Source organism: Athene cunicularia (assembly GCF_003259725.1).
Source record: "Athene cunicularia isolate RWA chromosome 18 unlocalized genomic scaffold, athCun1 chr18_part1, whole genome shotgun sequence".
Lineage (NCBI taxonomy): Eukaryota > Metazoa > Chordata > Aves > Strigiformes > Strigidae > Athene > Athene cunicularia.
The window spans coordinates 9,889,096-9,913,242 of NW_020799123.1; the positions used below are offsets into that span (position 1 = coordinate 9,889,096).

The following is a 24,147-nucleotide window of genomic DNA, read 5'->3' on the forward strand; positions in this document are numbered from 1 at the left end:
GGGGGGGGGGGGGGGGGGGGGGGGGGGGGGGGGGGAAGTTTCCCACGGCGTTTACATTTTGAAAAGGAAGGAAGAGACCACTTCTGCCATTTATTCTGCTCCTCCTTCCACAACCTACTCTTCCCTGCTGGGAAACATCCTGTTCTACATTTTAATTCCTGAGATTGAAGAGTGATCTCACATGCAGACGGGGAAGAACACTTCTGTTTCCTTAATGTCAGCCTACTAACTGTGGGACTGAGCAGCCCCACAATTCATTTGCTTTTTAAAGTGAGTGAGTTTCACCCCTTCCCTGGATGATGGCAAAGCCTGGAACCAGCTTTCTGTTAGCAGGTTGTGCTGTTTAGGAAAGATGCAAGGCAGGAAAGAAAAAGGAGTCTTGTGTTTTCTTTCATTTACATTCAAGGTCTTACAGCGTAACTACCACTCTTCTTCCAGTGAGGAAAAGACAGAATTCATCGGTTTTGCTTCTCAAGTGGCTCAATTTAGCTGCTTTTTTTTTTTATTTTTTCAGTCTTCCACATGGAACACCATTAATGAACAGCAATACACACTTAAGAGATCACAAAAGGAAGGGAGAGCTATTAAAATACATTATCTACAAGAAATGGGTGGTTTCTTTTACAAATTCTGTGCAAGATAGAAATAGTTCAATGGCCTCAAAGTCAGTATAATTAATAGCAACTGGGGCTTCAATACAGTGATATTTTAGGTTCGAAAAGTTTTGTGTTTGTTAGCTAGGCCCCAAATCCTGAGTCATATTAAGCAAAACGTGAGTCTGAGTGATTGCTGTCAGTGCTCAAGTACAATGAGTTACAGGTCAGATGTTCGTGAATACACAGGAGAAGCTTGAGAGTAGGAAAGATTTTAAAATTGGCTATAAAAGAAGAAAATGGGAGGGTTTTTTTCCTATTAACCCTGCATTCTAGCTGGCACTAATTTGCCTCAGAAGTCCTTGGCAGCTTTAGTAAATACCTACTCCCAGTTATAAATGCTATGACCTAGATGAGGATTTGTAGGTAGAATACTGCTACAGAAAGATTTATTTTCTTTTACAGGATTCCCCTCAGACTATTTCACTGTATGTCAGTAAGATGCACCATATATATGGCTTGAAACACTACTTTAGGAATATACAAACTACATTCTCTTGCATGCACTTCTCTGAAGGTTTTCAGGATCAAGTCTGAGAAAAGAAGTAATCTTTCCACACCAGTAAGATTATTTTAAGCAAAAAAAACCAACCAACAAACCACCATGACCTTTGTAGAAATTGAGTTATGCCACTCTTGCTGTGGTAGACATGGCTTATCGGGAGGAAACATGCTGGGTTAATTTAAAGGGGTTTTTTTGCTGGATCTGGAAGAGTGAGAGTTTCTGGAGCAGACTTTTTGCGAGGCCGGTCTTTGGGAACTGTTAGGAATTCAGGAGCATCTGTGGAGAGAGGAGTTGATGGAGCACTAGATGGAGCACTGCGGGTTGAAGAAGGCATGGAAATGTTAGAGATAGATATTGCAGGTGGGAAAATCCCAATCTTCTTGTTGGTAGCTTCCTGAGTTGCTCGTTCAAACTCTCGGACTTCATCCATTGTCATGTCTTCAACAAGAAGGGAAGAAAGATAAAGGCACGTTAGAATCACCTCCAATGATCATTTCATGAACTCAGTTAAACTGCTTCCATCCAAATTCTACATCAGGGAATGACTGCTTATCATGCATCTCATTAAGTGATTCTCCACACCAGTGCCCTCCTACTGTACTGCACTGATCGGAGCACAATAAGCAGCAACCGTCAAGGAAACAAAGTTAAGTACAGTCATCACTATGATCCTTCTACCTGGCTCTGAACTGAATAAAGATTGCTACCTCTGCAATTGCTGGAAAAATCAAGCTATTTCACAGGCGATTAAAGAATACATTTAGACACACAGTCAGCAAGCAGAATTATTTCAGAACTTCCAAGCAAGTAAACCCGGTAGGGGTCTTGTTTCTTTCGTTTAGATTATGAGCATGAATGGGTAGAGGGTTGGCATCGGTTTGTTTGCCTACTGTAATTACCAAGGGATGAAAAATTCTCTCTCCTCTCATGCACAGCTTCCACTGACTTCTAGTCACAGCTGCGTGCACATAACCGGGGCGATTTTACTTCTCTACTATAATAAAACGTAAAGAATTCCCTTGCACTTGACCAAGCCACAACAAACTTTCCAACTTTTCCATCCAGAATCTGTACTTAAACGTTTATGGCCAACTGACAATTCCACTGTTTAATTCCCTGCAAAACAGAGGCAAAATGAGATGAGAGGGGAAAGCCCCTTTGCAAATCGGGGCCACAGACAGCGCTGGAAGTCTGCTCGTGCAGGTGACAAACGTGTCACAGTGCTGCAGAAACCCACAAGAGGGCAGAGCGATCCCGGCATAGATGTGCTCTGAGCCCAGCCGTGCAAAACTTTTCCCATAAAATCCCAGATCTGCTACAAACTGCTAAGTTGAGCAAAAAATCAGCAAGACTCTTCTGGAACCTGCTGCTTCATGTCTACGTTGTCTGCAAGATCTCCACTGAGCCGACGGAAATAAATTTGATGGTTTTCACTGAACATCATGTTGAATTTGAATTATTTGAAGTATTTCATGAAACTGTTTTATGGATTCTTTGAGCTCTGAAAGCTGAAAAAAACCCCCCAGAAATAAAGACACTGGCATTTCGATCAATTTAAAATTCTTGCACACTTGGGTGTCTGAGAAACAGGACTGGCAGTGGTGCTCACCATATGTATGAGAAAATCCTACACTTTCCGTACATCGATACTTTTTTAATATTACCCAGCTGCATGCATCTGTAGCCTTGGCTGCAAATGTTATGTAAAAGCAGCTCTATGTTGTATTACTACATCCTATTAAATAAACAAAAGCGTGCATCTTGCCAGCTGCCTTCTCTCCTCCCTGCAGACAACGTTCCAGGGACACTGCCAGTTATTAGGAGTGAGGACCAAGCCGTTTTCAACTTCTGAGAGAAGTGGTGGAAATAAACAGATGGTCTCAGAGGAACTGTACCTACTTGTGCTGGAGATAGATTTGAACCCGTTTTGCTGATTTACATTTTGTTTCACACCCTGTAACAGCGTGTCTCCTGTTTCTGAACCCAAAGGGTTTAAAAGCACCCTGACATCAAAGGCAGCCCATGCGTTCACTTCAGCTATTTTCGATTGAGGACTTTGGGTACAACGTGAAGCAAATGCTGTCTTGGATACATGAAAGTGAAAGAGGACAGGATGATTTCTCAGTTTACTGGGTACTGAACTGAAGGCTGACTGAAATCTTGCTAAGTGGTCGTCTCCAAGATTGTTCATTTCAAATTCAGACATGAAATACTTATTTTTCCCTCAGTTGACCTCTGCTTTTCAGCTTATACTTGCTTTAAATTCCCTTCTGTTCTGATATACACTCAAGTAAAAAAAGTCCTTACCCTGAGCTGAGAAGGCTCAGTCTCTTTTTTTTTTTTTTTTTTTTTAGTTTATCCACATGGGATCTAAGGAGGGCAGACTTCATTGAAAGCCAAACCCCGGAGCGTAGAGCCAAAGTCAGAACTGATTCTCAATTTACTGTTCAACTAAGGAGTAACCTTGATGTCAACAGAGCTGCAGCATTACAGACACGAGAATTACCTTCCTGGTTATTACTTGGACAACATCTTCTCAGGCTGGTGACAGTTTTTACTGAGTAAGAACAAAGGAAAGACTTGAAGCCTTTACATGAGTAAAACCATCACTGAGCCCCTGCAGTGCAGTTAGCAGAAATAAAGGAATAACGACATTTCAAAAGCAAATATCACTGCATCTTTTCTATTTGCAAATAGTAATAATTTCTAATTTTAGCCCTCTACTTGCGGTGTCCAAATTAGGAACTTAAATACTCTATGAAATTTCCAGAATCTCAATCAAAGAACCTACACAGAAACCTGTTCTTCTCCACAAACTGCTGTTACATCCGAAAATACTTCTCACATTGTTGGTAGCTAATCGATGACAACATTAAAATTAGTTTGAAAAGAGTGAATAATTCATTAGCTTATTTTTTTTCCTGGTGAAGCAAACAATTTTATCAGTCCCACAGAAATTTTCCACTCCCCATGTTCCTGGCTTTTTGACTGAAGCACTCTGAACTCTTGCGTTTTTTTGACCATTCAAATAATAGAAAGTAAAACTCCTATTTAACTTCCTCTTTATGTATCCAAGTGAAATTTGAGAATTGTGTTTTCCTGGAAGACAGGGAGTTGCATAGGAGCCCAACCCCACCCTTTCTTACATCAGTGGCAGTTTACAGTGCAAAAGAAAGGCAGGACTGCACTTGATCGAGAAAGATTCGGTTCCTACTGAAGCAAAACCTCCCCAAAACACCACTGAGTGGTCAGCAAGATCAGTTGGTTGCTCTTCTCTGATCTGTGCAGGTGTATTAGCCGAGGATGGGCAATATGTTTTAAAAAGTGACATACTCTTGCTTTGGCATGGCTCTCTATCTCATCCACAGTAGATGAATGTTGGTTGCAAACTTTAATGTTGGTTTTTTCATGCATATTTTTCTCGAATTCTCGAACATCATCCATAGTCATATCTGTAAAAAGTTCAAAATTGTTGGCATTTTCCATTGATTCAGTGCAAACTTTTTTTTTTTTTTTTTTTTTTCCCCTTAAGGAGAACGTTCTAGGAACACATAGTCTGTCAGCAGAAGCCAAAAAATGATTTAAAAAAAAAGCATGGAGCAACTAGCTTTATGAAGAGCCACTCATAAAGGTAGTTATATCAGCCAAGGAAGGTGTAAGAAGGTTAAGTCAAAGGACGTCAGAGAACAGGAAGGAGTGGAAATTGTTTAGGAGTATCTGTGTAACATAAGGTAGGCAAAAAGTACCGAAGTGCAGCCCTTTGCAAAGGCCAAGATCTTCTAAAAAGATTTTAGAAGATCCCTTGGAATAAAGGATAGATACAAAAATACTATAAATATTTACTTACCTTGCCAGGCACTTTCAAAAAGGTTTTATGTTATCTTTGCAGAGTACCTCTCATAACCAGAAAACATTCTTACTGTTAGAGCACACATGAGCTTAGATTCCAGAAACCAACACTTAATTATGCTGGTGAGTTAATAGCGAATACGTTAACAGTTTTGTAGCCTCAAGCAACTTAATGAATTATAAAAATTAGAAATATATAGAAATCAGGCTGATTCCAGCAGGCTCACTTATCACTGTCTAGGCATGCCTGATGTTGTCAAACTAGTGCATGATCTGTTTGGTGCTTGCTATGTAACTCCGAGCATTATTACAGATTTTTAAAAGATTTGTCATAAACCACATTTCCAGTAAAGACATAAAGAGTCCAATTAATTGACTTGTGACCTTACTCTTCGGAGTATTCCCATGCTTTCAGTAAATCTACTTGAGAGTAAGGTGTAAGCAAACATGAAGGCTGTCAGAATTTCGGTCTGTTCTTTACAACAGTTCGATAACTTCAGCGTTTCATGAAAATAGCCATCGACCTTTTACTCCTAAAACTTAAATAGCGTTTTATTAGCACTGTACACTCGCAAATGTGTACCCCTTTTGGTAATGCACACTGTGGTTCTGTTCCTGAGGCTATCATTTCTCTGAAGGTTATTATGTGCCATTTGGATCTGTGAATTCTTACATCACACCACTCCTTGTTAGGGGATACGAGTCTCGTGCTGCATTTTGAGACAGCTTTTAAGGAAAGATATAACTTTAGCTGTTATATTAGCAGCACAATGTGACATTTCACCAGTGAAAATGAAATACAGTCTAAAATTTCGATCAGAAGGAAACATGTAGTATCACTAACTCATACTCTTTTAGTCTTTTCCTTTTACTGTTATCTGGAATGGAAAACAAGCTCACAAGCCATGTCAGTAACATGCTAAGGATGGACTTTGCCAAGCAGAGAACATGCTCTTTATTAGTAACACTGTGAAAATAGATTTTGTTAATAATAAAGCTAAATATAGTTCAGTAAATTTAATGTCAAGACACATTCATACTTACAGTATCAGTAACAGTAATCAGTCAGTAATATCCATAACATAATGTTGTTTAACAACTGATTTTATTACACCGATTATTTGATTCAGTTTAGCTGACTAACATGATCTCCAAGTCATTCTCAAATTTTTATTTTAAAAGATGGTAACAGACACATTGAAGACACACAGACGCTTTAAAAACTGCATTTTTGAAAAACTCTCCCCACACACATAAACATATCAAGAGCAGTACCACAAGAGTTCTACAGATCTTTGTAGATGTATTACACCAAACTGGATGGATGCAAATTGGATCTCACTCATTTTGGATAATGAAATACTCGGAGTCCTACCAACGGTTCAGACAAGTGGAGTGGTATAAGGGCTGCAGACAGCACAGAGTTACCTGAACTAACTTTCTGCACTTCCTTTTTTTTTAATAAATCTTGCTATATACTTACCCTTTATTCATGTCTGTTTTAGTAAGCCCAGATTTTAGGTTCTGTACTTAGCCTGACAATTAAGTTCTAAAAGTACACTGTATTATTTAGTAAAAAAACCTCACCGTGACAGTAAAAATCCACAAGATAATTGTGTATCACAATATTTCATTTATGGAAAGAGTATTTTTGACAGGGCGCATTCAGAGTTAAGATGGGAAAATCTGTGGTTAAGTGTTTTGGGACTAAACCTATTCTGTATGTTTAACTTCATGACTATTTGCTTGTTATCATTATCAATAACTCTGCTAAAGTGAAGATGACTTTGCTTCCCAGTAACATTTCTTTATGTCTTGCTTTAATGGCTACTTTGGGTAGATTTGGGGCAAGTTCGTGGGCTCAGTTTTTCATGAAGTCGGGCTTCTTTATTTAAAATCATTAGTTTCCCTGACTTTGTACAGGGAAAAGAATGGATCACTATATTCCAGGTAAAAAATGAAAAAAAAATTTCTAAAATAAAACCCCAGTATCCCTTAAGAACTCTTTCTCACTGAATACACAATTTTTTTACTAGTTTATGGCTATCCCAAAATAGAAGGTATTTTTTAGAAGATTTCACTATTTTTATGATTATCACAGCACAAGGTTCTCATGCAGTATTAAAGTTATAAGAACATTGTGATTTCAAAAGCAAATGTCCCTGTTTTTTTAAAAAAACCCAGCACAATGAGTTTGTTGTCAGATTCCAGTGTAAAATTATTCAGGTTGATGAAGTCACTGGAGCTGTGTTTGTACCAGCTGGGCTAATTGACTATTTCTAAGCAATGCAGAATGTTTCTGAGTTTTGATGAAAGACAGGTGTCATTTTTATCCATGAAATGCCCCAAATGGTGTTTCCTGAAGCTTAAGGAGGGTCTAAATAAACATTCTAAATATATTCCCAAATTTCTATTATATGTTACAGGGATGTCTTAGAAACCATTTCACAAGTTTCTATGATTATGGATACATCTTACTGAAAATACATGTAAAGAGCACAAATCCTGCAAGCTGATTTTATAAAATGTAATTGGCTGTTTTGATATTCAGATTACTCTGTACCATTGAAAGTGCCCATTCCTACAGCTGGTTCATGGATTCAGAACAGTTTTTTTCATGCAGCTGCTGTTGAATCAGACCCAGTAGGCTTTACATTTATATCCATTTTTCAGAAAGGATGTTAGAGCTCCATCTTTTCTTTATTGCAATCCATATTAACCGTTTAAAACTTTCCTAAAAAGCGAAAATTGTGTTGGGTCAGAGGCCTTAGGAGTTTGCAGTATGGAAATGACTGCATGTTAATGCAGTCTTAATGAGCAGCTTTATTCAAACCTGCATGCTGTTCTCCATATAAATGACTCTTGGCAAGGGGCAGCTTCTAGCTGCCTACAATGCAGGGGACGGGACTGATGCATACACACTGAGGTGCATGGGATGTAAAGGCGTCCCTGTATGCAGCCTACTGGCTGCCTAAAATACAGCCTGCTCTTGTTACAAAGGACCTGCTGTAAACCAGCTCCGTATGTTCCAGAGAAACTGAACGCCGTTCCATCTCTTTCATGAACGACTTACACCCCAGGACCTGATGATCCATGAAAGCAAATGGAAATCTGTTGTTAATTGTCGGAAGCGTTGCATCAGCCCTTTTAAAGGGGCTAAATTTGGAGAGTACTTACCGTACCACTCGTCAACCCAGGCAAAAGCCTGCCGGTGACCAATCAAGAGTATATCTCTGACCACCTGCAGAACAAGGAAAAGGTTAAATATCTCTGTGGCAACAAAACATTCTGGAGAAGTAACACTGGTGTCTTTCAACATGATTTAAAGTGAAAAATGTTCTGACAGTTTTGTGTCTAAAGAGACATGCCCTAGACAGTCAGACCTCCTGGCTCTGAAGATCTTGTAGTCCAACCTCCCACGTGAAGCGGATCTAGTGCCAGCACTGTAGCATGGCTTTGACTCGCATGGAAAGCCATTTGGGAACGTGTACAGAATGCATTAATCTTCAGGCAATCAGACGTTCTGGAAGTTTCCTTTTTCCTTGTTCATTTTTTAATCATGTGGAAGGTCACTACTCTATAAAATATTATCATTTGGCTGTTAATGCCATTCATTAATTAATTTTTTTAGTAGACCGATGAGAAAACTTTCCCACTGCCTGTTTGTAAGAAATTCTGCACATCATTGCGACATGTATGGCGCTCATGTATACTTGTAAATACTTCAGCTTACAGTATTGAAAATGTTATTGATAGTTTTTCTCAACCTTTAGATGTGAGCAGCTCCAGGCTTCGCCAAGTTTACACCCAGAGATGAACTCTGGCTCTGCTCCAGATCCTTCAGACCTTGAGAAAGGACTGAAAGCAGATTCGGCTGAGCTCCCTAGCTTCTACACAGCCATAGGCACATTCCTGTGCAGGGCAGTACTCAAGTTCTGCTTATGTGAAGGATAAGAAACAGCTCCTGTTTCACTGACCTTGTGTACAAATTGCTCCACTCTGGTTTGAAGTCCCCAGACTTCAAATTTCACAGTCACAAGTTTGTAGGAACACATAATTGGCTGATGGGTCTCTCTCCAGCCTTCTTTTAATTGGCCTCTCCCAGTCTTCTGTGACTTGAAATATTTAGGATCCTGAAAACCAAAGAAAATACACTGGGAAATGTAGGAGAGGAAGTCCTTTTTGTCAGTTTTGGTAAATGTTTTGGTAAGACATAAAATAGGAAAACACACTAATAAACATTATGAAAAAATAGTATGACATTGACTTAAATAAGCTCTAGAATGTACTAAAATCCCATCCTGTCTTTTATCTAACAGCCAGTGAATCGATGGCAACACATTCTTGGAGATGCTTTGACAATCCTACCATCTAGGACATGTTCTGCCATAGGAAAATATGTTCTGCAAGTCATTACAATACAATGCACTCCAAGTGTTATTTATGGCCTTTGGAAAAAATAAAAAGCCTTGCTTCTTCAGAGCTTGCTTTTCCTCTACTCCCTCAGTGTGACTTACTAGTACTCCCGACCCATGCCTGTCTTCCTGAAATCGTGTCCAACCTGAGCTTTGACACATCAACGCTGATGCGACCCTGACAATGCCATTTCAATTTTAAGTGAACTTGTATATGCAGGTGGAGAGCCAAGTATGAAACTCCTCCAATTACAACTGGGTTATGGGCTAATTATGGACCGACTAATTGCAACTCTGTCTCTCTTTTACAAGCTGGGAAATCAAATAAATTGCTGTTGAAATCACAGTAGCAAGACCAAAAAAACCAATAAGGACATTAGTTCATCTTTAAAGTTTACTTTCATCTGTGCAAGATACAGTTTTATCTATCAAAGTGCTATTTTCCATATTGGTATAATTCCATTTCACTTTATGTCCAATCCTGCTAATTACATCTTTTAAACAGAAATAATTTCTAGTTAAGCACTGATTTTTAAAGCTTGAAAACAATGTAGTTTCAGGAAATTCATAGTGGAGCTTCAAAAATCTGTCTTCAAGTGTAACCACCAGTGCTCATCTGCGCTGCCTTCCCCAAAGCTGAGATCTGGGAAGGTCTTTTAAATCCGTCCTTTGTATAAAAGCAATTAAACATGTATTTAAGTATGTGCTTAAATGACGCGTTAATGGAAGACAACCAGGAGAAAACCTCACAAAATTTTGGTAATTCTACTCTGATTTTAATTTTCTTTCATTCGATGTGAGCTTATGTATCAGTCAGCATTCCTTTTTTCTAACGTTTCCTTATCTCCCAACGTGGCTTCTGATTTTCTGAATATCCATAAACTCAAGCTCTGTCATTAAAGCTTCTTTACAAAACTCTGATGAGGTGATAGTTTTCCTTCTCTGTGAAAGTCATTGCTTTTATTGCTGACATATTCTTTTCTAAGTAGAAACTTTAAGCTCGCAGTATAATAAGGTTTCAATGTTAAATTGCTATAAAAAACAGTTCAGCGTCATCATATATCAGAGCGGCATACCACTGTATATCACAACTCACAGTCACATGCTGTCGCCAATCTTCTCACTCAGTAAAACCTGACCTCAGATTGATCTAGATATTTTCTGGTTGAAAGAGTTGTTTTATAACTGATCACTGCCTGAAGCAATCAGTATAATAATATTAATAATAAAAAGAAAAAAGTAAAAAGGGAAGAACTAAGACATAATATTCGGAAAGATGTGAAATTCTAGTAGATGGTTCCATGAATAAAGAAATTATTACAGAAAATATGATTTCAAATATTCCGGCAGAATATTCCAGTGTAAAATAAGAATTTCTAAAAAGGAAAGTCAAAGGAAAATACTTTCCTGTAGGGAAGGGTCTGCTCTTTCTTACAGACACATACGGTGCTAGTGTGATGGAGCTGTTGATTAAGCATTTCAGATACACACTTTAATAATACTGAGTATTATACTTTATACCCCTTCAGCAGTAACCAGATCTATGATGGAATAACATCAGTGCAGTCCAAAGGGATTTAATGTAATGAGTTTGAATCAGTATCAAGTATTCAGAATTTATAAATAAAAATTAAATAATGAACAGCTACCCTGCCTGACTGCTCAGTCATGCATAAAACTCGTGTCTTGTTCAAACCACGGGAGCCCTCTGGATGCCATGAAAGCAGAGATTTGCTTTCTTTTGGTGAAGTTAACCTGGCAGACGAGCAGATTCGCTGAGGAAATTATTCTGACGTTGGTGGCCCACAAATAATCCACCTACTGCAATGCAGTGCATCCGTGACTTCACTCCTGGTTGCAAATTCATTTAACAGCACCCAGAGAGGGCACTTTTTGCTTCCCTTAATCATACCCATTCTTCTTGAAGGACATGGAAGTTTAGTCAAATTGGCTGGGCAGTTTCAAGCAAAGAGCCAGGCAATGATGGACAGCACGGGCAACTTGTATCTAATAGCTTTTATGGAAATTCCTGCCTTTCTGAAAACATTAACATATTGATACTATAAAACTGTGGACTGATGAATGCAAGCCAGGAGATGGAAAGGATTCAGAGGAACAGATTTCCAGACTGGTGGATGAAGGATCAAGATGTTAAAGATTTTACTGAATGCTTGCTCAGGTGAGCTAAAACTCAAAGATTGCATATAGCCTGAGTAGGACGCAAGATGCACAGCAACATTAAGCAAAGTGAACATGAGAGTTTAATCTCTGGGCCATCAATTCAAAGGGTGTAAGTGTTTTGTAGAGGTGAGTCGTTATAAGTAAAAGTAACATCACTAGGCTTTTTGCCCAGATGTTAAAAAAAGCAGGTGTTTTAAAAAGTCTTGGGCTATTTTAGAAACACACAAATTCTGGCTCAGAAACAGCTTGTGCTCTGGTTCATATGAGGAAGTATTTAGGGGAAGAATACCTATATTTATCTCTCTATTTTGAATATATTGACACCTTTCTCAGGCCTCTGCTCTTGGCCACAGCCACAGGGAGCAATACCACATGAGAAGGACCTTTGGTGTGACCAGAACTGTTCGTCTTTTGCTCTCCAGTGTCTGATCCAAAGCTCACTGAAATCACTCAGAATTTTTTTGACATAAAAGCCACAACCCAAAATGGTTTTATGTGCCAAACTTATGGCTTCAAATTGCAAGATTAACAGCCTGGAATCCTTTCCGCAATTAGGCATATAAGGTCCTTCTTAAAAAATAAAACTAAGCCACGATGATTATTTTTCTATTAAATGCAAGTAGAAATAAGACTGGTACGCAGCACTGCTTCTCCTCCTGACTTTCATGGTGTAGCTCCCTCGTTGGGTCAGTCAGAACAAATCAGACTCATGAGCCCCGCTCACATCTCTCGGGCTCCCAGGAGGAAGCACTGAGCACCTGCCTGCACCGCACCGCGGCCGTGCCTGACTCCTCCTGTGAAAGGTACGGCACTTGGCAAAACACGAACCAGAGGCACCAGGCTGGGGGAAGCAGCCTGCTCTCCGTGGCACACGTCCTTGAAACCCTGCTGTCAGTGCCTAGACACTGGGAAAGCTGATCTTGGGCCTGACCCCATTTTTATGTTATTATTTAGAACATTAATTCCGTGTGTGCCTTATTTTTGCTCTCATCCACCCATGCCTTCCTTTCTAGAGAAGCCATCATCCAAAGAATACTGCATCTATTCACTGTTTTCCCCTTAATTTATCTACCGGCAAAATCCTCAATCTGTTTTAAATGTAATGGCACAGCTAAAATCTTTTTGTTTAAATAACCTTCTCGTCCTTTTATCAGACACAATTTATTAGGAAAGCCCATCTGGCAAATCCTTTTGCTACAGAGGAGCAAAACCTACTCTGTATTTGCAATACATTATTGCCAGGTGCAGAGTGATTTAAAAATAGCACTTCTGCTAACATAGCAGAAACATCATTACCCATGAGCTGGGCTTCTTTGAGAATAAAATGTAAAATTACAATAAAACAAAAAGCCACAGAGTGATGGATGCGGTTTCAAACACAGTACTCTCCCAGTGTTTCTTACTTAGGGCATGTATGGCGGGTCAGCGTGCTTGTTGTTGGATATTCCATTATTTAGCATTTAGCATTTATTTACTTAACCTTGGTCGTGGACTGCAGTCGTCATGGACATCAGATGTGGAACTGTAACCCTCTTTCCAGGAAGCAAACACCAACATGTTGACAATATAGCAGTGGGTTGTTGCAATGCCTTTTCATATTAATTCTGAAATGTTATTTTTTACTTAAATAATGAAATACACTCCTTGTTTACAGAAAACTTCCAGACCTGACTGAGCATGCTTGTCCTTAGCTTTGCCATGGTATCAGGCATGATTTGAATGAAGATGCCATACTATTCTGCAGCTGGCAACACTCCCTTTGTCTGTGTGCTGGAAGCCTGCATGGAACATCTTGTTAGCCTTGTCACCCATCAATCTCAAAAATTACTTGCTGCTCGTATGGCCATTTTAGCATGGAAAAAAGATTCCCAAGCTGAATACGCTCTCCTGAGGTGAAAGTCCACTGTGCTTATGCTGTGCATCCTAGTCTCTTACTGGAAGGTACTCAGATATCCCAGAAACAGATACTTCCTTCCTTCCTTTTAATCCACAGATTTGTTTTTTCAGACTCGTATCGCAATATATTCCACCACAGGCCTTTTGAAGTGCAGTCAATTTTTTTTTTTTCCCCTTTAAGCTGAAGACCATTTTGTTTGATCTTGAATTTCAGAACCAATCTTTCATGGTTTTACTACATGTGATCTGGCATTTCACCATCAGCTGTAGTTGCTAGGTTTTTGATTTCAGCTTATATAGCTAGGGCTCTGGAAAGATTTGCTGATGTAAAGATGCTACTACAGACATTTATGTGGAGTGATTTTTTAAAGACTTTTTTTTTTTTCTTTTTCTTTTTTTTGAATTTCCATTAAAATGCATTTTTTGGAAGACCCAGCTAAATACTTAAGGATTGTAAATATTGGGACAGTTCTGAGGTGTTAAAATATGATAATCCAGCCAGCTTTTATGTAAGCTCACAACCAAGGTTAGTAAGGAAAAGGAAAATTTAATGTGTTTTTGCTATGCCCTGTACAGAACTACTGTACTGACATGTTGCACACACTCACTGTGGGAGCTGAGGCAGTTGTGTTACTTCAACTACCATAATTTTCTGGCTCTGCAATGTGATAGAAGTTTTGTTATTCTGAAAGCACCTGGACAGTAGTAAGCTGGACCTATTACAGTGCAGCTGTGTTGAAGTAAAAAGACCCAGCAGTTGGAGAACACTGCAGCAGCTGCACGAAATCTTTCTGTTTGGAGGTACCTTAAAGAGTTTATTCCATTTGTCCAACTCTCAACTGCTTTGTTATAAACAGGAAATGAAACACTGTCAATTCTGTGAACTTGAATACGGTCGCAAAGAACATTGTGCTCAGTAGCTCACATCCACAGCAAATGTTTCATTTCAGAGAATGATTCACTTGAGGCCCTCACTCTTCAGCATAGCTCAGTTTTATTCTTTTCTATAATTCAGATAAATATGTATGTCTATATGGGGAATACATGGTGGCTGGTGATACATATTCATTGGTGGTAAAGTCACAAGGAAATGACTACAAATATACAACTACTCTTACCTGCAGGCTTGTACAGTCTTTATACAGAAATATAAAATTCTGTATTCAATGTAATATGTACATTCAGATTTGGAAACATATGTGACTACTTACAGAAAAACAGGCAAACCTGTTAGCTTGGATCTAAATTCAAGCTTTCTCAATCTGGAAGCTCACATTTAAACTTCTTAAAAGTTTAAGGATTTTTAGGTCCATGCTTGTAAAAAAAAAAAGGCTTTATTTATGATGTGGCAGCACGGCTAAGTATTCTGGTGGTTACTTCACAACGAAGTTTGTAGATGGTCTTTAAGTTAAAATTAAGTCACCTGCTTTGGGATACCCAGAATTGCTGCAGTTATACCTCCTCCAGTCTGCTACAAGAACATTTTTGACAGCAGAAATCAGTATATCTCCAGGGAAGACAACTGGGCTCTGTGTATGTGTTTTTAATAGCTAACAGAACTGCCTTCTGAGTCACTATTTACTTGTTGATTTAAGTCCTTTTGTGCACACACTGACAGAGAAGCCCCCCAGTCTTAAGATAATTCAAATCACTTGGATAATTCTGGTCAAGAGATTATCAGCAGAGGTTCCTTTAAATTGTCCCTCAATGAAACAACAGCTCTCCTTAAGTCTCCAGCTAACCATATCTTTTTACTTTTCAATTTGAGTTAACATTTAGAAGGAGACAAAAAGCAGATATGCACAAAGTTAAATTCAATCATTTTCCCTTCAACTGTCACGACATTTTCATGGAACACTTCTCTCTCATCAGTACCAGCACAAGTCAAAATGAGCTACGCAATTCAAATGGAATACTATACATATAAAGATGTTTTTTTTTTCTTTATGAAGATGTCTTTTTATGTGTGAATCATTACTATGTAAGTTATAATAAAAGGAAGAATATAGATCTGTTTATAAGATTAATGTGAGAGCAACTGAAAAATAACGATCATAGGTGCTCGAGAGCATGGAACGGTTGCTTCACTTGTTTGTGCTGAGCCTGCTGCCGTGGGTCCCCTGGATATCTCCTGAACCCTCCTGTGGTAACTGCAATATTATTACCTCTATTGATGATACCGGTGTAACATATACACAGCCATATCTTGTGGTTATATAAAAAAGAGAAAAACAACACTAAAGCTGCTGTGGTTCATTCTGTTGTAATCAAGGAGTTATTTGATGCACTAACTCAAAGGTTGCAGTCAGTTGTAGAAAAGGGCTTTTCAGACAGAGGGCTCTGAAAAACTTATATTCACCCAAAACAGCTTATAAAGGATAACGGTGCACTTTAAAGCTAAAAATAATGGAAATCACAAATACGAGCTTAATAGCAACTATGTAATTAGTGCTGTCTGATCATATGTCCACTGTAGGAGAAGATCAGGTTCAGACCATCTAAAGAACCCAAAGCTGCACAAGTCCATGGGACCTGATGAGATGCATCTGCAGGTCCTGAGGGAACTGGTGGGTGAAGTGGCTCAGCCACTATCCGTCATACTTGAGAAGTTGTGGCAACCCACTGAAGCTGCCTTGGCAAAGGGGAAACATAACCCCCATTTTGAAAAAGGGAAAAAAGGAAGACCCAGGGAACTACAGTCAGTCTCACCTCTGTGCCCAGCAAGGTCATGGAGCAGATCGACCTGGAAACTCTGTTGGGGCACATGGAAAATAAGGAGGTTGTTGGTGACAGCCAACATGGGTCTATTAAGGGCAAATGGCTCCTGACAGACTTGGAGGACTTCTATGATAGGGTTACAGCGTTGGTGGGTAAGGGAAGAGTGTCCTGGGCTGCACCCAGAGCAGTGCGGGCAGCAGGGCGAGGGGGGGGATTCTCCCCCTCTGCTCTCGTGAGACCCCCCTGCAGTGCTGTGTCCAGCTCTGGGGCCCCCAGTGTAAGACAGACAAGAACCTGTTGGAGCGGGTCCAGAGGAGGCCACAAAGATGCTCAGGGGGCTGGAGCCCCCCCCTGTGAGGACAGGCTGAGAGTTGGGAGGTTCAGCTGGAGAAGAGAGGGCTCTGGGGAGACCTTAGAGCGGCCCCCCAGGGCTGAAAGGGGCTGCGGGAAAGGGAGAGGGACTCTGGATCAGGGGGTGTGGGGATGGGATGAGGGGGAACAGGTTTAGATGAGATCTAAGGCAGAAATTCCTCCCTGTGAGGGGGGTGAGGCCCTGGCACAGGCTGCCCAGAGAAGCTGTGGCTGCCCCCTCCCTGGCAGGGTTCAAGGCCGGGTTGGACGGGGCTTTGGGCAACCTGGGCTGGTGGAAGGTGGCCCTGCCCGGGGCAGGGGGGTGGGACTAGGTGATCTTTAAGGTCCCTTCCACCCCAAACCCTTCTGTGGTATCAGAAATCACCCATCTACAAGCAGGCTCATAAGCACTAACAAAGAGCAAACAGCTGAAGTAGTGTGTGAAAGATGTAAATTATTTAAGCTACCTCTCTAATATACAGTAATACATCTAAATCATGAAATTTGCTGTTAAAAACTGAAGTATATTTTTAATTGAAGAGGGATACGCTTTCATTAGGATATAAAAGAAATTTAAAGCTCATTTCTAGAAGCTGCTAATTATGCTGACCCTGATACAGAACTTGCTTAATTTTAAGCATGTGAAAGATACAGTGAAATGAAGAGATTGCTAACATGCCTCAAGTTAAAATCATTCTCATTAGTCTTTCTGGATGGGAGTCAGAACACTAATTCTCAAATCCTGAGGATTTGTACTTCACTTTTAATCTTTAAACATAGTATCAATTCAGATTAAATGATCTAAAAGCAGCCAAATTGTTATTAGTGAAACTAAAATACCTTTCAAAAGCTTACAGTAAATGGTTTTTAGTTATTTGGAAAACACGGACCGTTCCTCATTTACACAGAGTTACTTTTTTATGGTGTTCTGATTGAAAAGAGACGGAAGTTACATTTACAAACATTAAAAATCTTTTTATAGTCCCTAAATTATGTAAGAGACCTCATCAGAAATGGGAGTCTGGCTTCACGTTCATCATATGGTAGCATAAAACCCCCATAGTTTGTAAACTTTGGAAGATACTGAATTAAACTATTATTAATTCAGTATCCATTACAGTATGTGCACAATTAAATGCTACGGTGTTCTTACTATTTTGTATGAATTTGGAAACAGTATTTGGTAGCCAATATACAAATCATCCCTCAGTACAGAAAAAACAACAGATGCTGGGCTATTTTTGTTGTTTAAACCCATATAAAATTCCATTTTGCGTGGAATCAGGTCGCTAGATATTCGTCTTTGAAATAGCAAAGACTCAGATTCTCTTCTCACTTAACGTGAGGTTGGTTTTCTATATCATAAGATTAATCATGCTTATTAATCATTACTAATCATTATTAATTATGCTTAATAGTTGACTATTAAAGATGGGAAAGAAAGCTGAAAAGCTCGATGGTACCTTCATGTTTACAATTTCTGGAACTGCACACACTGTGATGAAAAATCTTATATGATTTATTTAAGACACAGTCAAAGACTGACCTGTTCAATAGCAGCAGGAATTCCTAAATGGAACCAGAAGACCGTGGAGTTCAGATAAGATGATGGGACCAATATGCTGTTTCATGAGGTGTTATATCATTTTTGGTACTAAACAGATGGGTTTCATTATCTAAGGAAACTAATAAAATCACTTTTCATTCTGCTGTAGACTCAATTTTGGTTTATGACCCGTACATAAAATTTGAAATAGGATCTATAAATGGAAGATAACAAGTACCTGACTTTTTTAGTCTGAAAATCATGTCTCCTATGGTATAGAAATATATTCATCGGCAAGTCTTCATTTTCTATCCTAAAAATGATTATGTAGTCTCGTTTTGTATAGTCAAACAGCTGCCATACCCACTGCCAGCTATGAATATATACTTGGCTCCAGAGGCAAATCATATCTCCAAAATTAAATGCAAGCAGAGATCTGATCATTCCTCTCTAGCTACTTGTCGTGAACCATCATTTTTCAAGTCTGAGGTTAAAACGTTGAGACCTCATCTTCACTTGCATGGTGGTTGCTGATTTCAAAATAGTGAATTGCACTGACCTAAAAGAAACATGCCCTTCAGAGATGTGCACTATCAAATATACATGGGAGCAATTTTCAAGGGGATTTTAAGGGAGTGAATGTGTCTGCTGCCACTGATGCTTTCTGGCAGATTTACTGCAGTATGCAGTTTTCTTCAGTCCCTCTTGGGCTTGTGTCATGGTTGCCCCCGAGCAACTGTGCATCAGCCCTACTGTCCCTGCAGCGTATCTGTCCTCTGCCCGGGCACTCTGCATGACTTACTACTCAGAGCAGGATGCAAATAAGGACAGCAATAATGTTTAAAAATGCTCAGACCTGCAAACACTTAACGGAGCTTCATGATTCAGAGAAAAGTCATTTTCTACTTTGAATGAGTTCAGCTAAAGGTCCATATGTTCTGATGAGGGTACGGAAGTATCTCAAAAGGTTCGAGGAATCATCTGTAAAAGAAAGCGTCAGGCAATCTCGATAGTGAGGTCGCTATCTGCTTCTCCTCTAACCGAAAGCATTTTAAATACTACTGACCAGCGAGATTTCATACAAAAATAAGATTGTTTTGATCCCTATCAAGGGCTTTCCTACAGCCTCTTACTTCCCTTCTTCACTGTTTCACAGTCAAGTTCTCTCTTACCTCTGATTCTTTGTAATAGCGCTCAGGGATTTCATCGCTGGCAATATCAATAAAGCAGACTTCTCGCTCCAGATCTTTAGCTTCTTTGTCAAAAATCTGCAAGAGTTAAAGAAATTCAACACTGTAACACAACAACACCCTTACAAAATCCACCTGGAACGACGGTTACAAGCAATTTCAATGACTTGTGCAACACAATGTGTTTCAGGCTTGTGCCCGAACAGCTTCTGATGTAAGTTTTTGCAGGGACACAGTCACATTCTCTGGGCTACTGCAGCCATCAAAGGGAAGAAAATGGGTGTTCTCAAGATCATACATAAGCAAGGTGTTCCTAAGCAAGATTAACAACAGCTTGAATGAATTACGCCGCAGACTTTTTTTGGGAACAATCTGCTATGTCAGATGAAGAGACGGTGGACTGTTAATTATAAAAATAAATATAATTGTGCTCAGCACTTACTGCTTACACCACTGTCCTTCCTTGCACTTTCTGGAATGGAGACTCCAGTCACAAACAGTAAAGTCAGTAACTAGGATTAGTTTTACTGCGTTCTCTAATCTTTGAACTAGATTCCATCACGGTGTGAACAACCTGGCTTTCTAGACTCTGGGTGTTCCTAGGGGCAATTCTCTAGGGACGATAATGAAACACAGGTGTTCTGTGTGAACGAGTCCGGCTAAGTTGCTGTTATACTATGAATCAAAATTTTGATTGAGCTGCCCTCAGTGGAATCGGGAAACTTCCACTATCCATCTGCGCACACACGGAGCTTGTTTTCATTTCAATCCTTTCGAACCTGGGTTTGAACACCAAGTTTCTTGTTCTGTGCAAAGCAAATGATGGGTATATTTTGAAAACGCAGGTCATTTGCATCTGCAGCATAGTATACTTCTGGGCCTGTGCCCATAATTTAATTATTTAGGCATCTTAGTGACCCACGTGCACGTGACTTATGCTATGTCTACAATAAATTTCTACTCAGGATTCTGGGACTTGGAAATCATGACTTGTTAAGAGGCTATCAGGATTTATTGCCATAAAATTTGGGGAAGTTGTGCATCCACCGTGAAGATCAGTAACAAACTAACGATGTGTTTTTTCCTTTGTGGCGCAATGTTCTATAGCTAAGATTTCCAGGAAGCATTTTTTTTTTTTTCTAATAAATGTAGTGAATGCTCTGTAAATTTAATTTCATTTAATCCTAGAGGAACAGTTAAAAATACAAAACACCAGCAACTATTCAGTAACAAAAATGCTACTTTATTATTTCTAAAAGAAATGCAGCTGCCCATTTAAAGCATTCAAAGTGGGCAATGGACTACAGTGAACAAGTACACCAGCTGGTAAGAAAAATATTGCTCAGGAAATCCTAATTCAAATAAATGAAAACCTGAAGTTTGACTCTACAGTTTTAACTTGTCTTGGGAGTTAACAGTACTGGAATAACACTGAATACTTATGGAACTGGAGATAGTATGTCAACATGTCTGAAAGTGCAGAAGATCAGAACAAAGGGAAATGCCAGCCTGTTTTTATTTTGTGAGCTTGTTTTCCTTGTCCAGTCGTTGCTTTGCAAAAATTTATGTTGATTATTTGAATAAATTTGAGCTGAACGGTCCTTCCCCTGTAGTGCTCTTTCTTAGAATTGGTGTACATTTTTTTTAAAGTAACTGTTATGTTTTATATCTATAACATAGGTTGCATTTTGTAAGCTTCCTCGCTTGCTTTTTTCCTAAATAAATTCAGATATACAGGGCAGTGCCTTGATGAAATCAGTTGAACTATTTCTGGAGCAAGATGCATTTCACCATAATCTCTGAGCTTTAAATAAAATAATGGACATTTCTCCTAAATGGACATTACCAGGTCAGGCGAGGCTCTGAATCAGTATATGGTTTAAGTACAAGCCTAATAAATTTAAGCACATGCATATCTCTGCACATTTGCAAGGACCTAAATTGGGACTATTACCCAATATCTTATCTGGAGAAATCTGCCCTACTCTTGTCACAGGCTTGATCCACATATTGCACCTCTAAGTAACATAGTTTAAAATTCTTTTTTCTCTCTTTAAAATGCTTTGACAGAAGTGGGGATGACAGATGCCTTTGCCAATCTGTCAAAACTGGGAGGAATTTTTCAACCATTTCATCTATACCTTATTTGCTGCTTAGGCTATCTCTGACCCTTTCCTCCATTCCAGAAGTTTGTTGAATGACATTCTTGTTTCCCTTTGCTGGCAGAAGTTGTTGTCTAATCATTTATGCTTTTCCCCTTCTTAAACTGTCCTCACAAGATTTGCAGATAGAGATTTAATCTTCTCATTCTATCAGCAGTAGAAAATAAGAAGTCATTAGAGAACAAGACTGATTTCTTTCTTAGCTCTTTCTCTTATTGCCTCTCCCAGCCACATAATCTGGGATTTTCTTAAAACCTGTAGGGAGGATGGGTTTATTGCATTTGTGATCAAAGAGACTAGAGAAATTTAAAAGTTTTAAAAGAAGAGATTAAAGGCCACGAAAAGAAGCATAAGGCTCCCAATCTGTGCAACTGTATTTGCAAATGTGCAGAAAATGAATGGTGAGAACAATCTGTATTCTTAAGAAGATGATGTAGAAAGGCAGAATATTAAATATTATATTGGAAAGAGCTGGACAGGCTTTACATTTGGAAGCCAAGTGATTAATTGAGATTGAAATACACAGTGAAATGGAAAGCAAAGAATAACATTCAGGCTAAAATGTCCTTTTTGATATGGGTTTTTTGTTTGTTGGGGTTTTTTTTGGCAGAGGGGTGTGTGACAGCTTTTTTTACAACAGAAAAACATTTATATGCTTTCACTTTCTAAGAGGAATAAAAACTCCTTGTTATTTAGACTAATTCACCCACAGAATGACAAAAAGTAGAAGAAAGGTTTTAATTGGGTCATGATTATACAATGGTTGATAGTTTCTTTTGGGGAAAATTGATCAGATGATTCTAATACCTCAGGAAAAAAAGATCATACAGGATACTGCAGAAATGTAAGTGCTGGTGGATTTAAATTTCTTTCCTTTATTTTCCTCATGACCTACAATGACATATCTTAGCACATACTGTGCTACTGACTTCTCTCTTCCTTGTAGCCAAAGCCGGAACAGAAAGTCAGGCTAGGAGATGATGGTAAGTTAACAACAATTTTAATACCTTTTTTCCTACAAGCCCTTTTCCCATTTTATTTTTTTGTCTTCTGTCTTCAGACTAAGTCACTGCCTTCAACCTCATTCAGATGTAGCTAATCCAAAATTTAACTTTTATGGCCAATTATCACAGCTAACCTGGTTTGGATATAAATAGTATAAAGCCAGACTCTGCTGAATCCATTGATTACATTCTCACTGGCAAACTCCTCACTCATCTACACTACTAGGACTCAGAGGGACAAATCTGTGCTTGTTTGGCTTGGCTTTGTTTCATAATATATGATTCTGTCTTGTGATGTTTCTATTCTATCATTGAGAGCAAGGAATGTATTCAAGGGATTACCAGCTGGAAGGGTGTTCGTTTCTGTCTTCATAACAAAAGGGGTTTTTTTTTACCAGCCTAGATACAAGGAGTTTGTGGTCAGAAGGCTGTAACAAGGCAGCTAATTTGCACTTGAAACACTAATACATACAGGACATGAGATTTCCTGTGGAAACAGTTAAATAACAGGTCAACTTAGAAATAAAGACAAGGTGCTGGAGATGAAAGTATAAGGCAAGCTATATAGAAAATTAAATACTATAAACAAACACGTTTAAAAGTGGGTGTGCTTTTTTCTGGGAGCTATTTTTTCTGTCCCTCGTGAGGCTTCGGGTGAGAGAAGATCTCTATGGTTTTTTGTTATTTTAGATCCAGATAGCCAGCCATTGCTGAGAAATGCAGCTAAGGCAGAGAAATGAAACAGCTAAGAGCTAAAAGATTTTTTTCAAAAAAAGCACAGCACTCCTAAATTAATTACAAGCAGGTAATACGGTAGCAAGCATGATTATTATCCCACGTGCTAAGCAATTAGACACCTGTGCCCATCTAGAGACTTAAGCCAAACTGACTACATTGTTCAATGTACAACACATAAATGGAATTTATTGAGATGAAAATTTCTACCATAAATCAAATTTCCTCTTCTGTTAAATCATTCTTGGTGCTAATATCTATGCCTGAAAGCATTGTTCTTCCCTCTCTGCCTCCGCATTTTCCCTGCCCTGCCAACAAAGCCAACAGGCATCCCAACAAACTTAAATCTTGACTTGCGTTAGCTGCACATCAGAAGATGACATCTTAGTGGGATAGGCAGGCTATGACATGAATGGCATGACAAAAATATCTTTAAACATTAGAATTTGAAATTAGATTTATCTCTGCCTTTCTGTTACATTGATTCATTCATTGCCATCGAGCTTCAAGAAAATAGAAAAAATAGGCAGCTAGAAGAGCCCCCAAGCTTAAATGCACATATGCAGTATATATGCTTAATTTTTAATTCAAATATTGGTATTTCACTGAAGCTTTGGGGTTTTCTCTGTATTTTCTCCCATTCCTGAAATGCAGTCTAGATATGCAACTTGCAGGTATTGAACAATCTGTATGATGACGAGCACCTTCTGTGAGTAGAATACCTATGTATCCATCGTTTGTGGGATGGTTTAAATCTAGATTTCATAGTATGTGAAAGTTAGAGGTATAATTGCAGCAAGGACTGCAAGAATAATCTTTTTTTCTTTTTTAAATTATTATTAAAAAGGTAAAATCTGGCACAAAACCTAGTCTCCACCTTGAAATTCTGATCTCCTTAGATTGCCATCGTCAGAACTACTGGCTAGTCTCCAATTTATTATT

The 24,147-nt window shown here is 38.9% G+C and overlaps 1 protein-coding gene across 5 annotated transcripts in view; it reads right to left on the minus strand.

The window, feature by feature from the left end:
* Window positions 1–419: 419 nt before the first annotated feature.
* PITPNC1 (phosphatidylinositol transfer protein cytoplasmic 1) overlaps window positions 420–24,147 on the minus strand; it is an 85,292-nt gene continuing 61,564 nt past the window's right edge. For 4 of the 5 annotated variants that reach the window (XM_026860907.1, XM_026860906.1, XM_026860909.1 and 1 more), the window contains 4 exons: window positions 19,287–19,382; window positions 8,985–9,140; window positions 8,185–8,248; window positions 420–1,596 (listed from right to left, as the gene is read on the minus strand). In XM_026860907.1, coding sequence (XP_026716708.1) covers window positions 1,337–1,596; window positions 8,185–8,248; window positions 8,985–9,140; window positions 19,287–19,382 — 576 coding nt within the window. In that variant the 3' untranslated portion in view covers window positions 420–1,336. Of the gene's footprint in view, window positions 1,597–4,491; window positions 4,611–8,184; window positions 8,249–8,984; window positions 9,141–19,286; window positions 19,383–24,147 lie in introns of all 5 variants that reach the window. The other variant, XM_026860910.1, reaches the window with a different exon arrangement.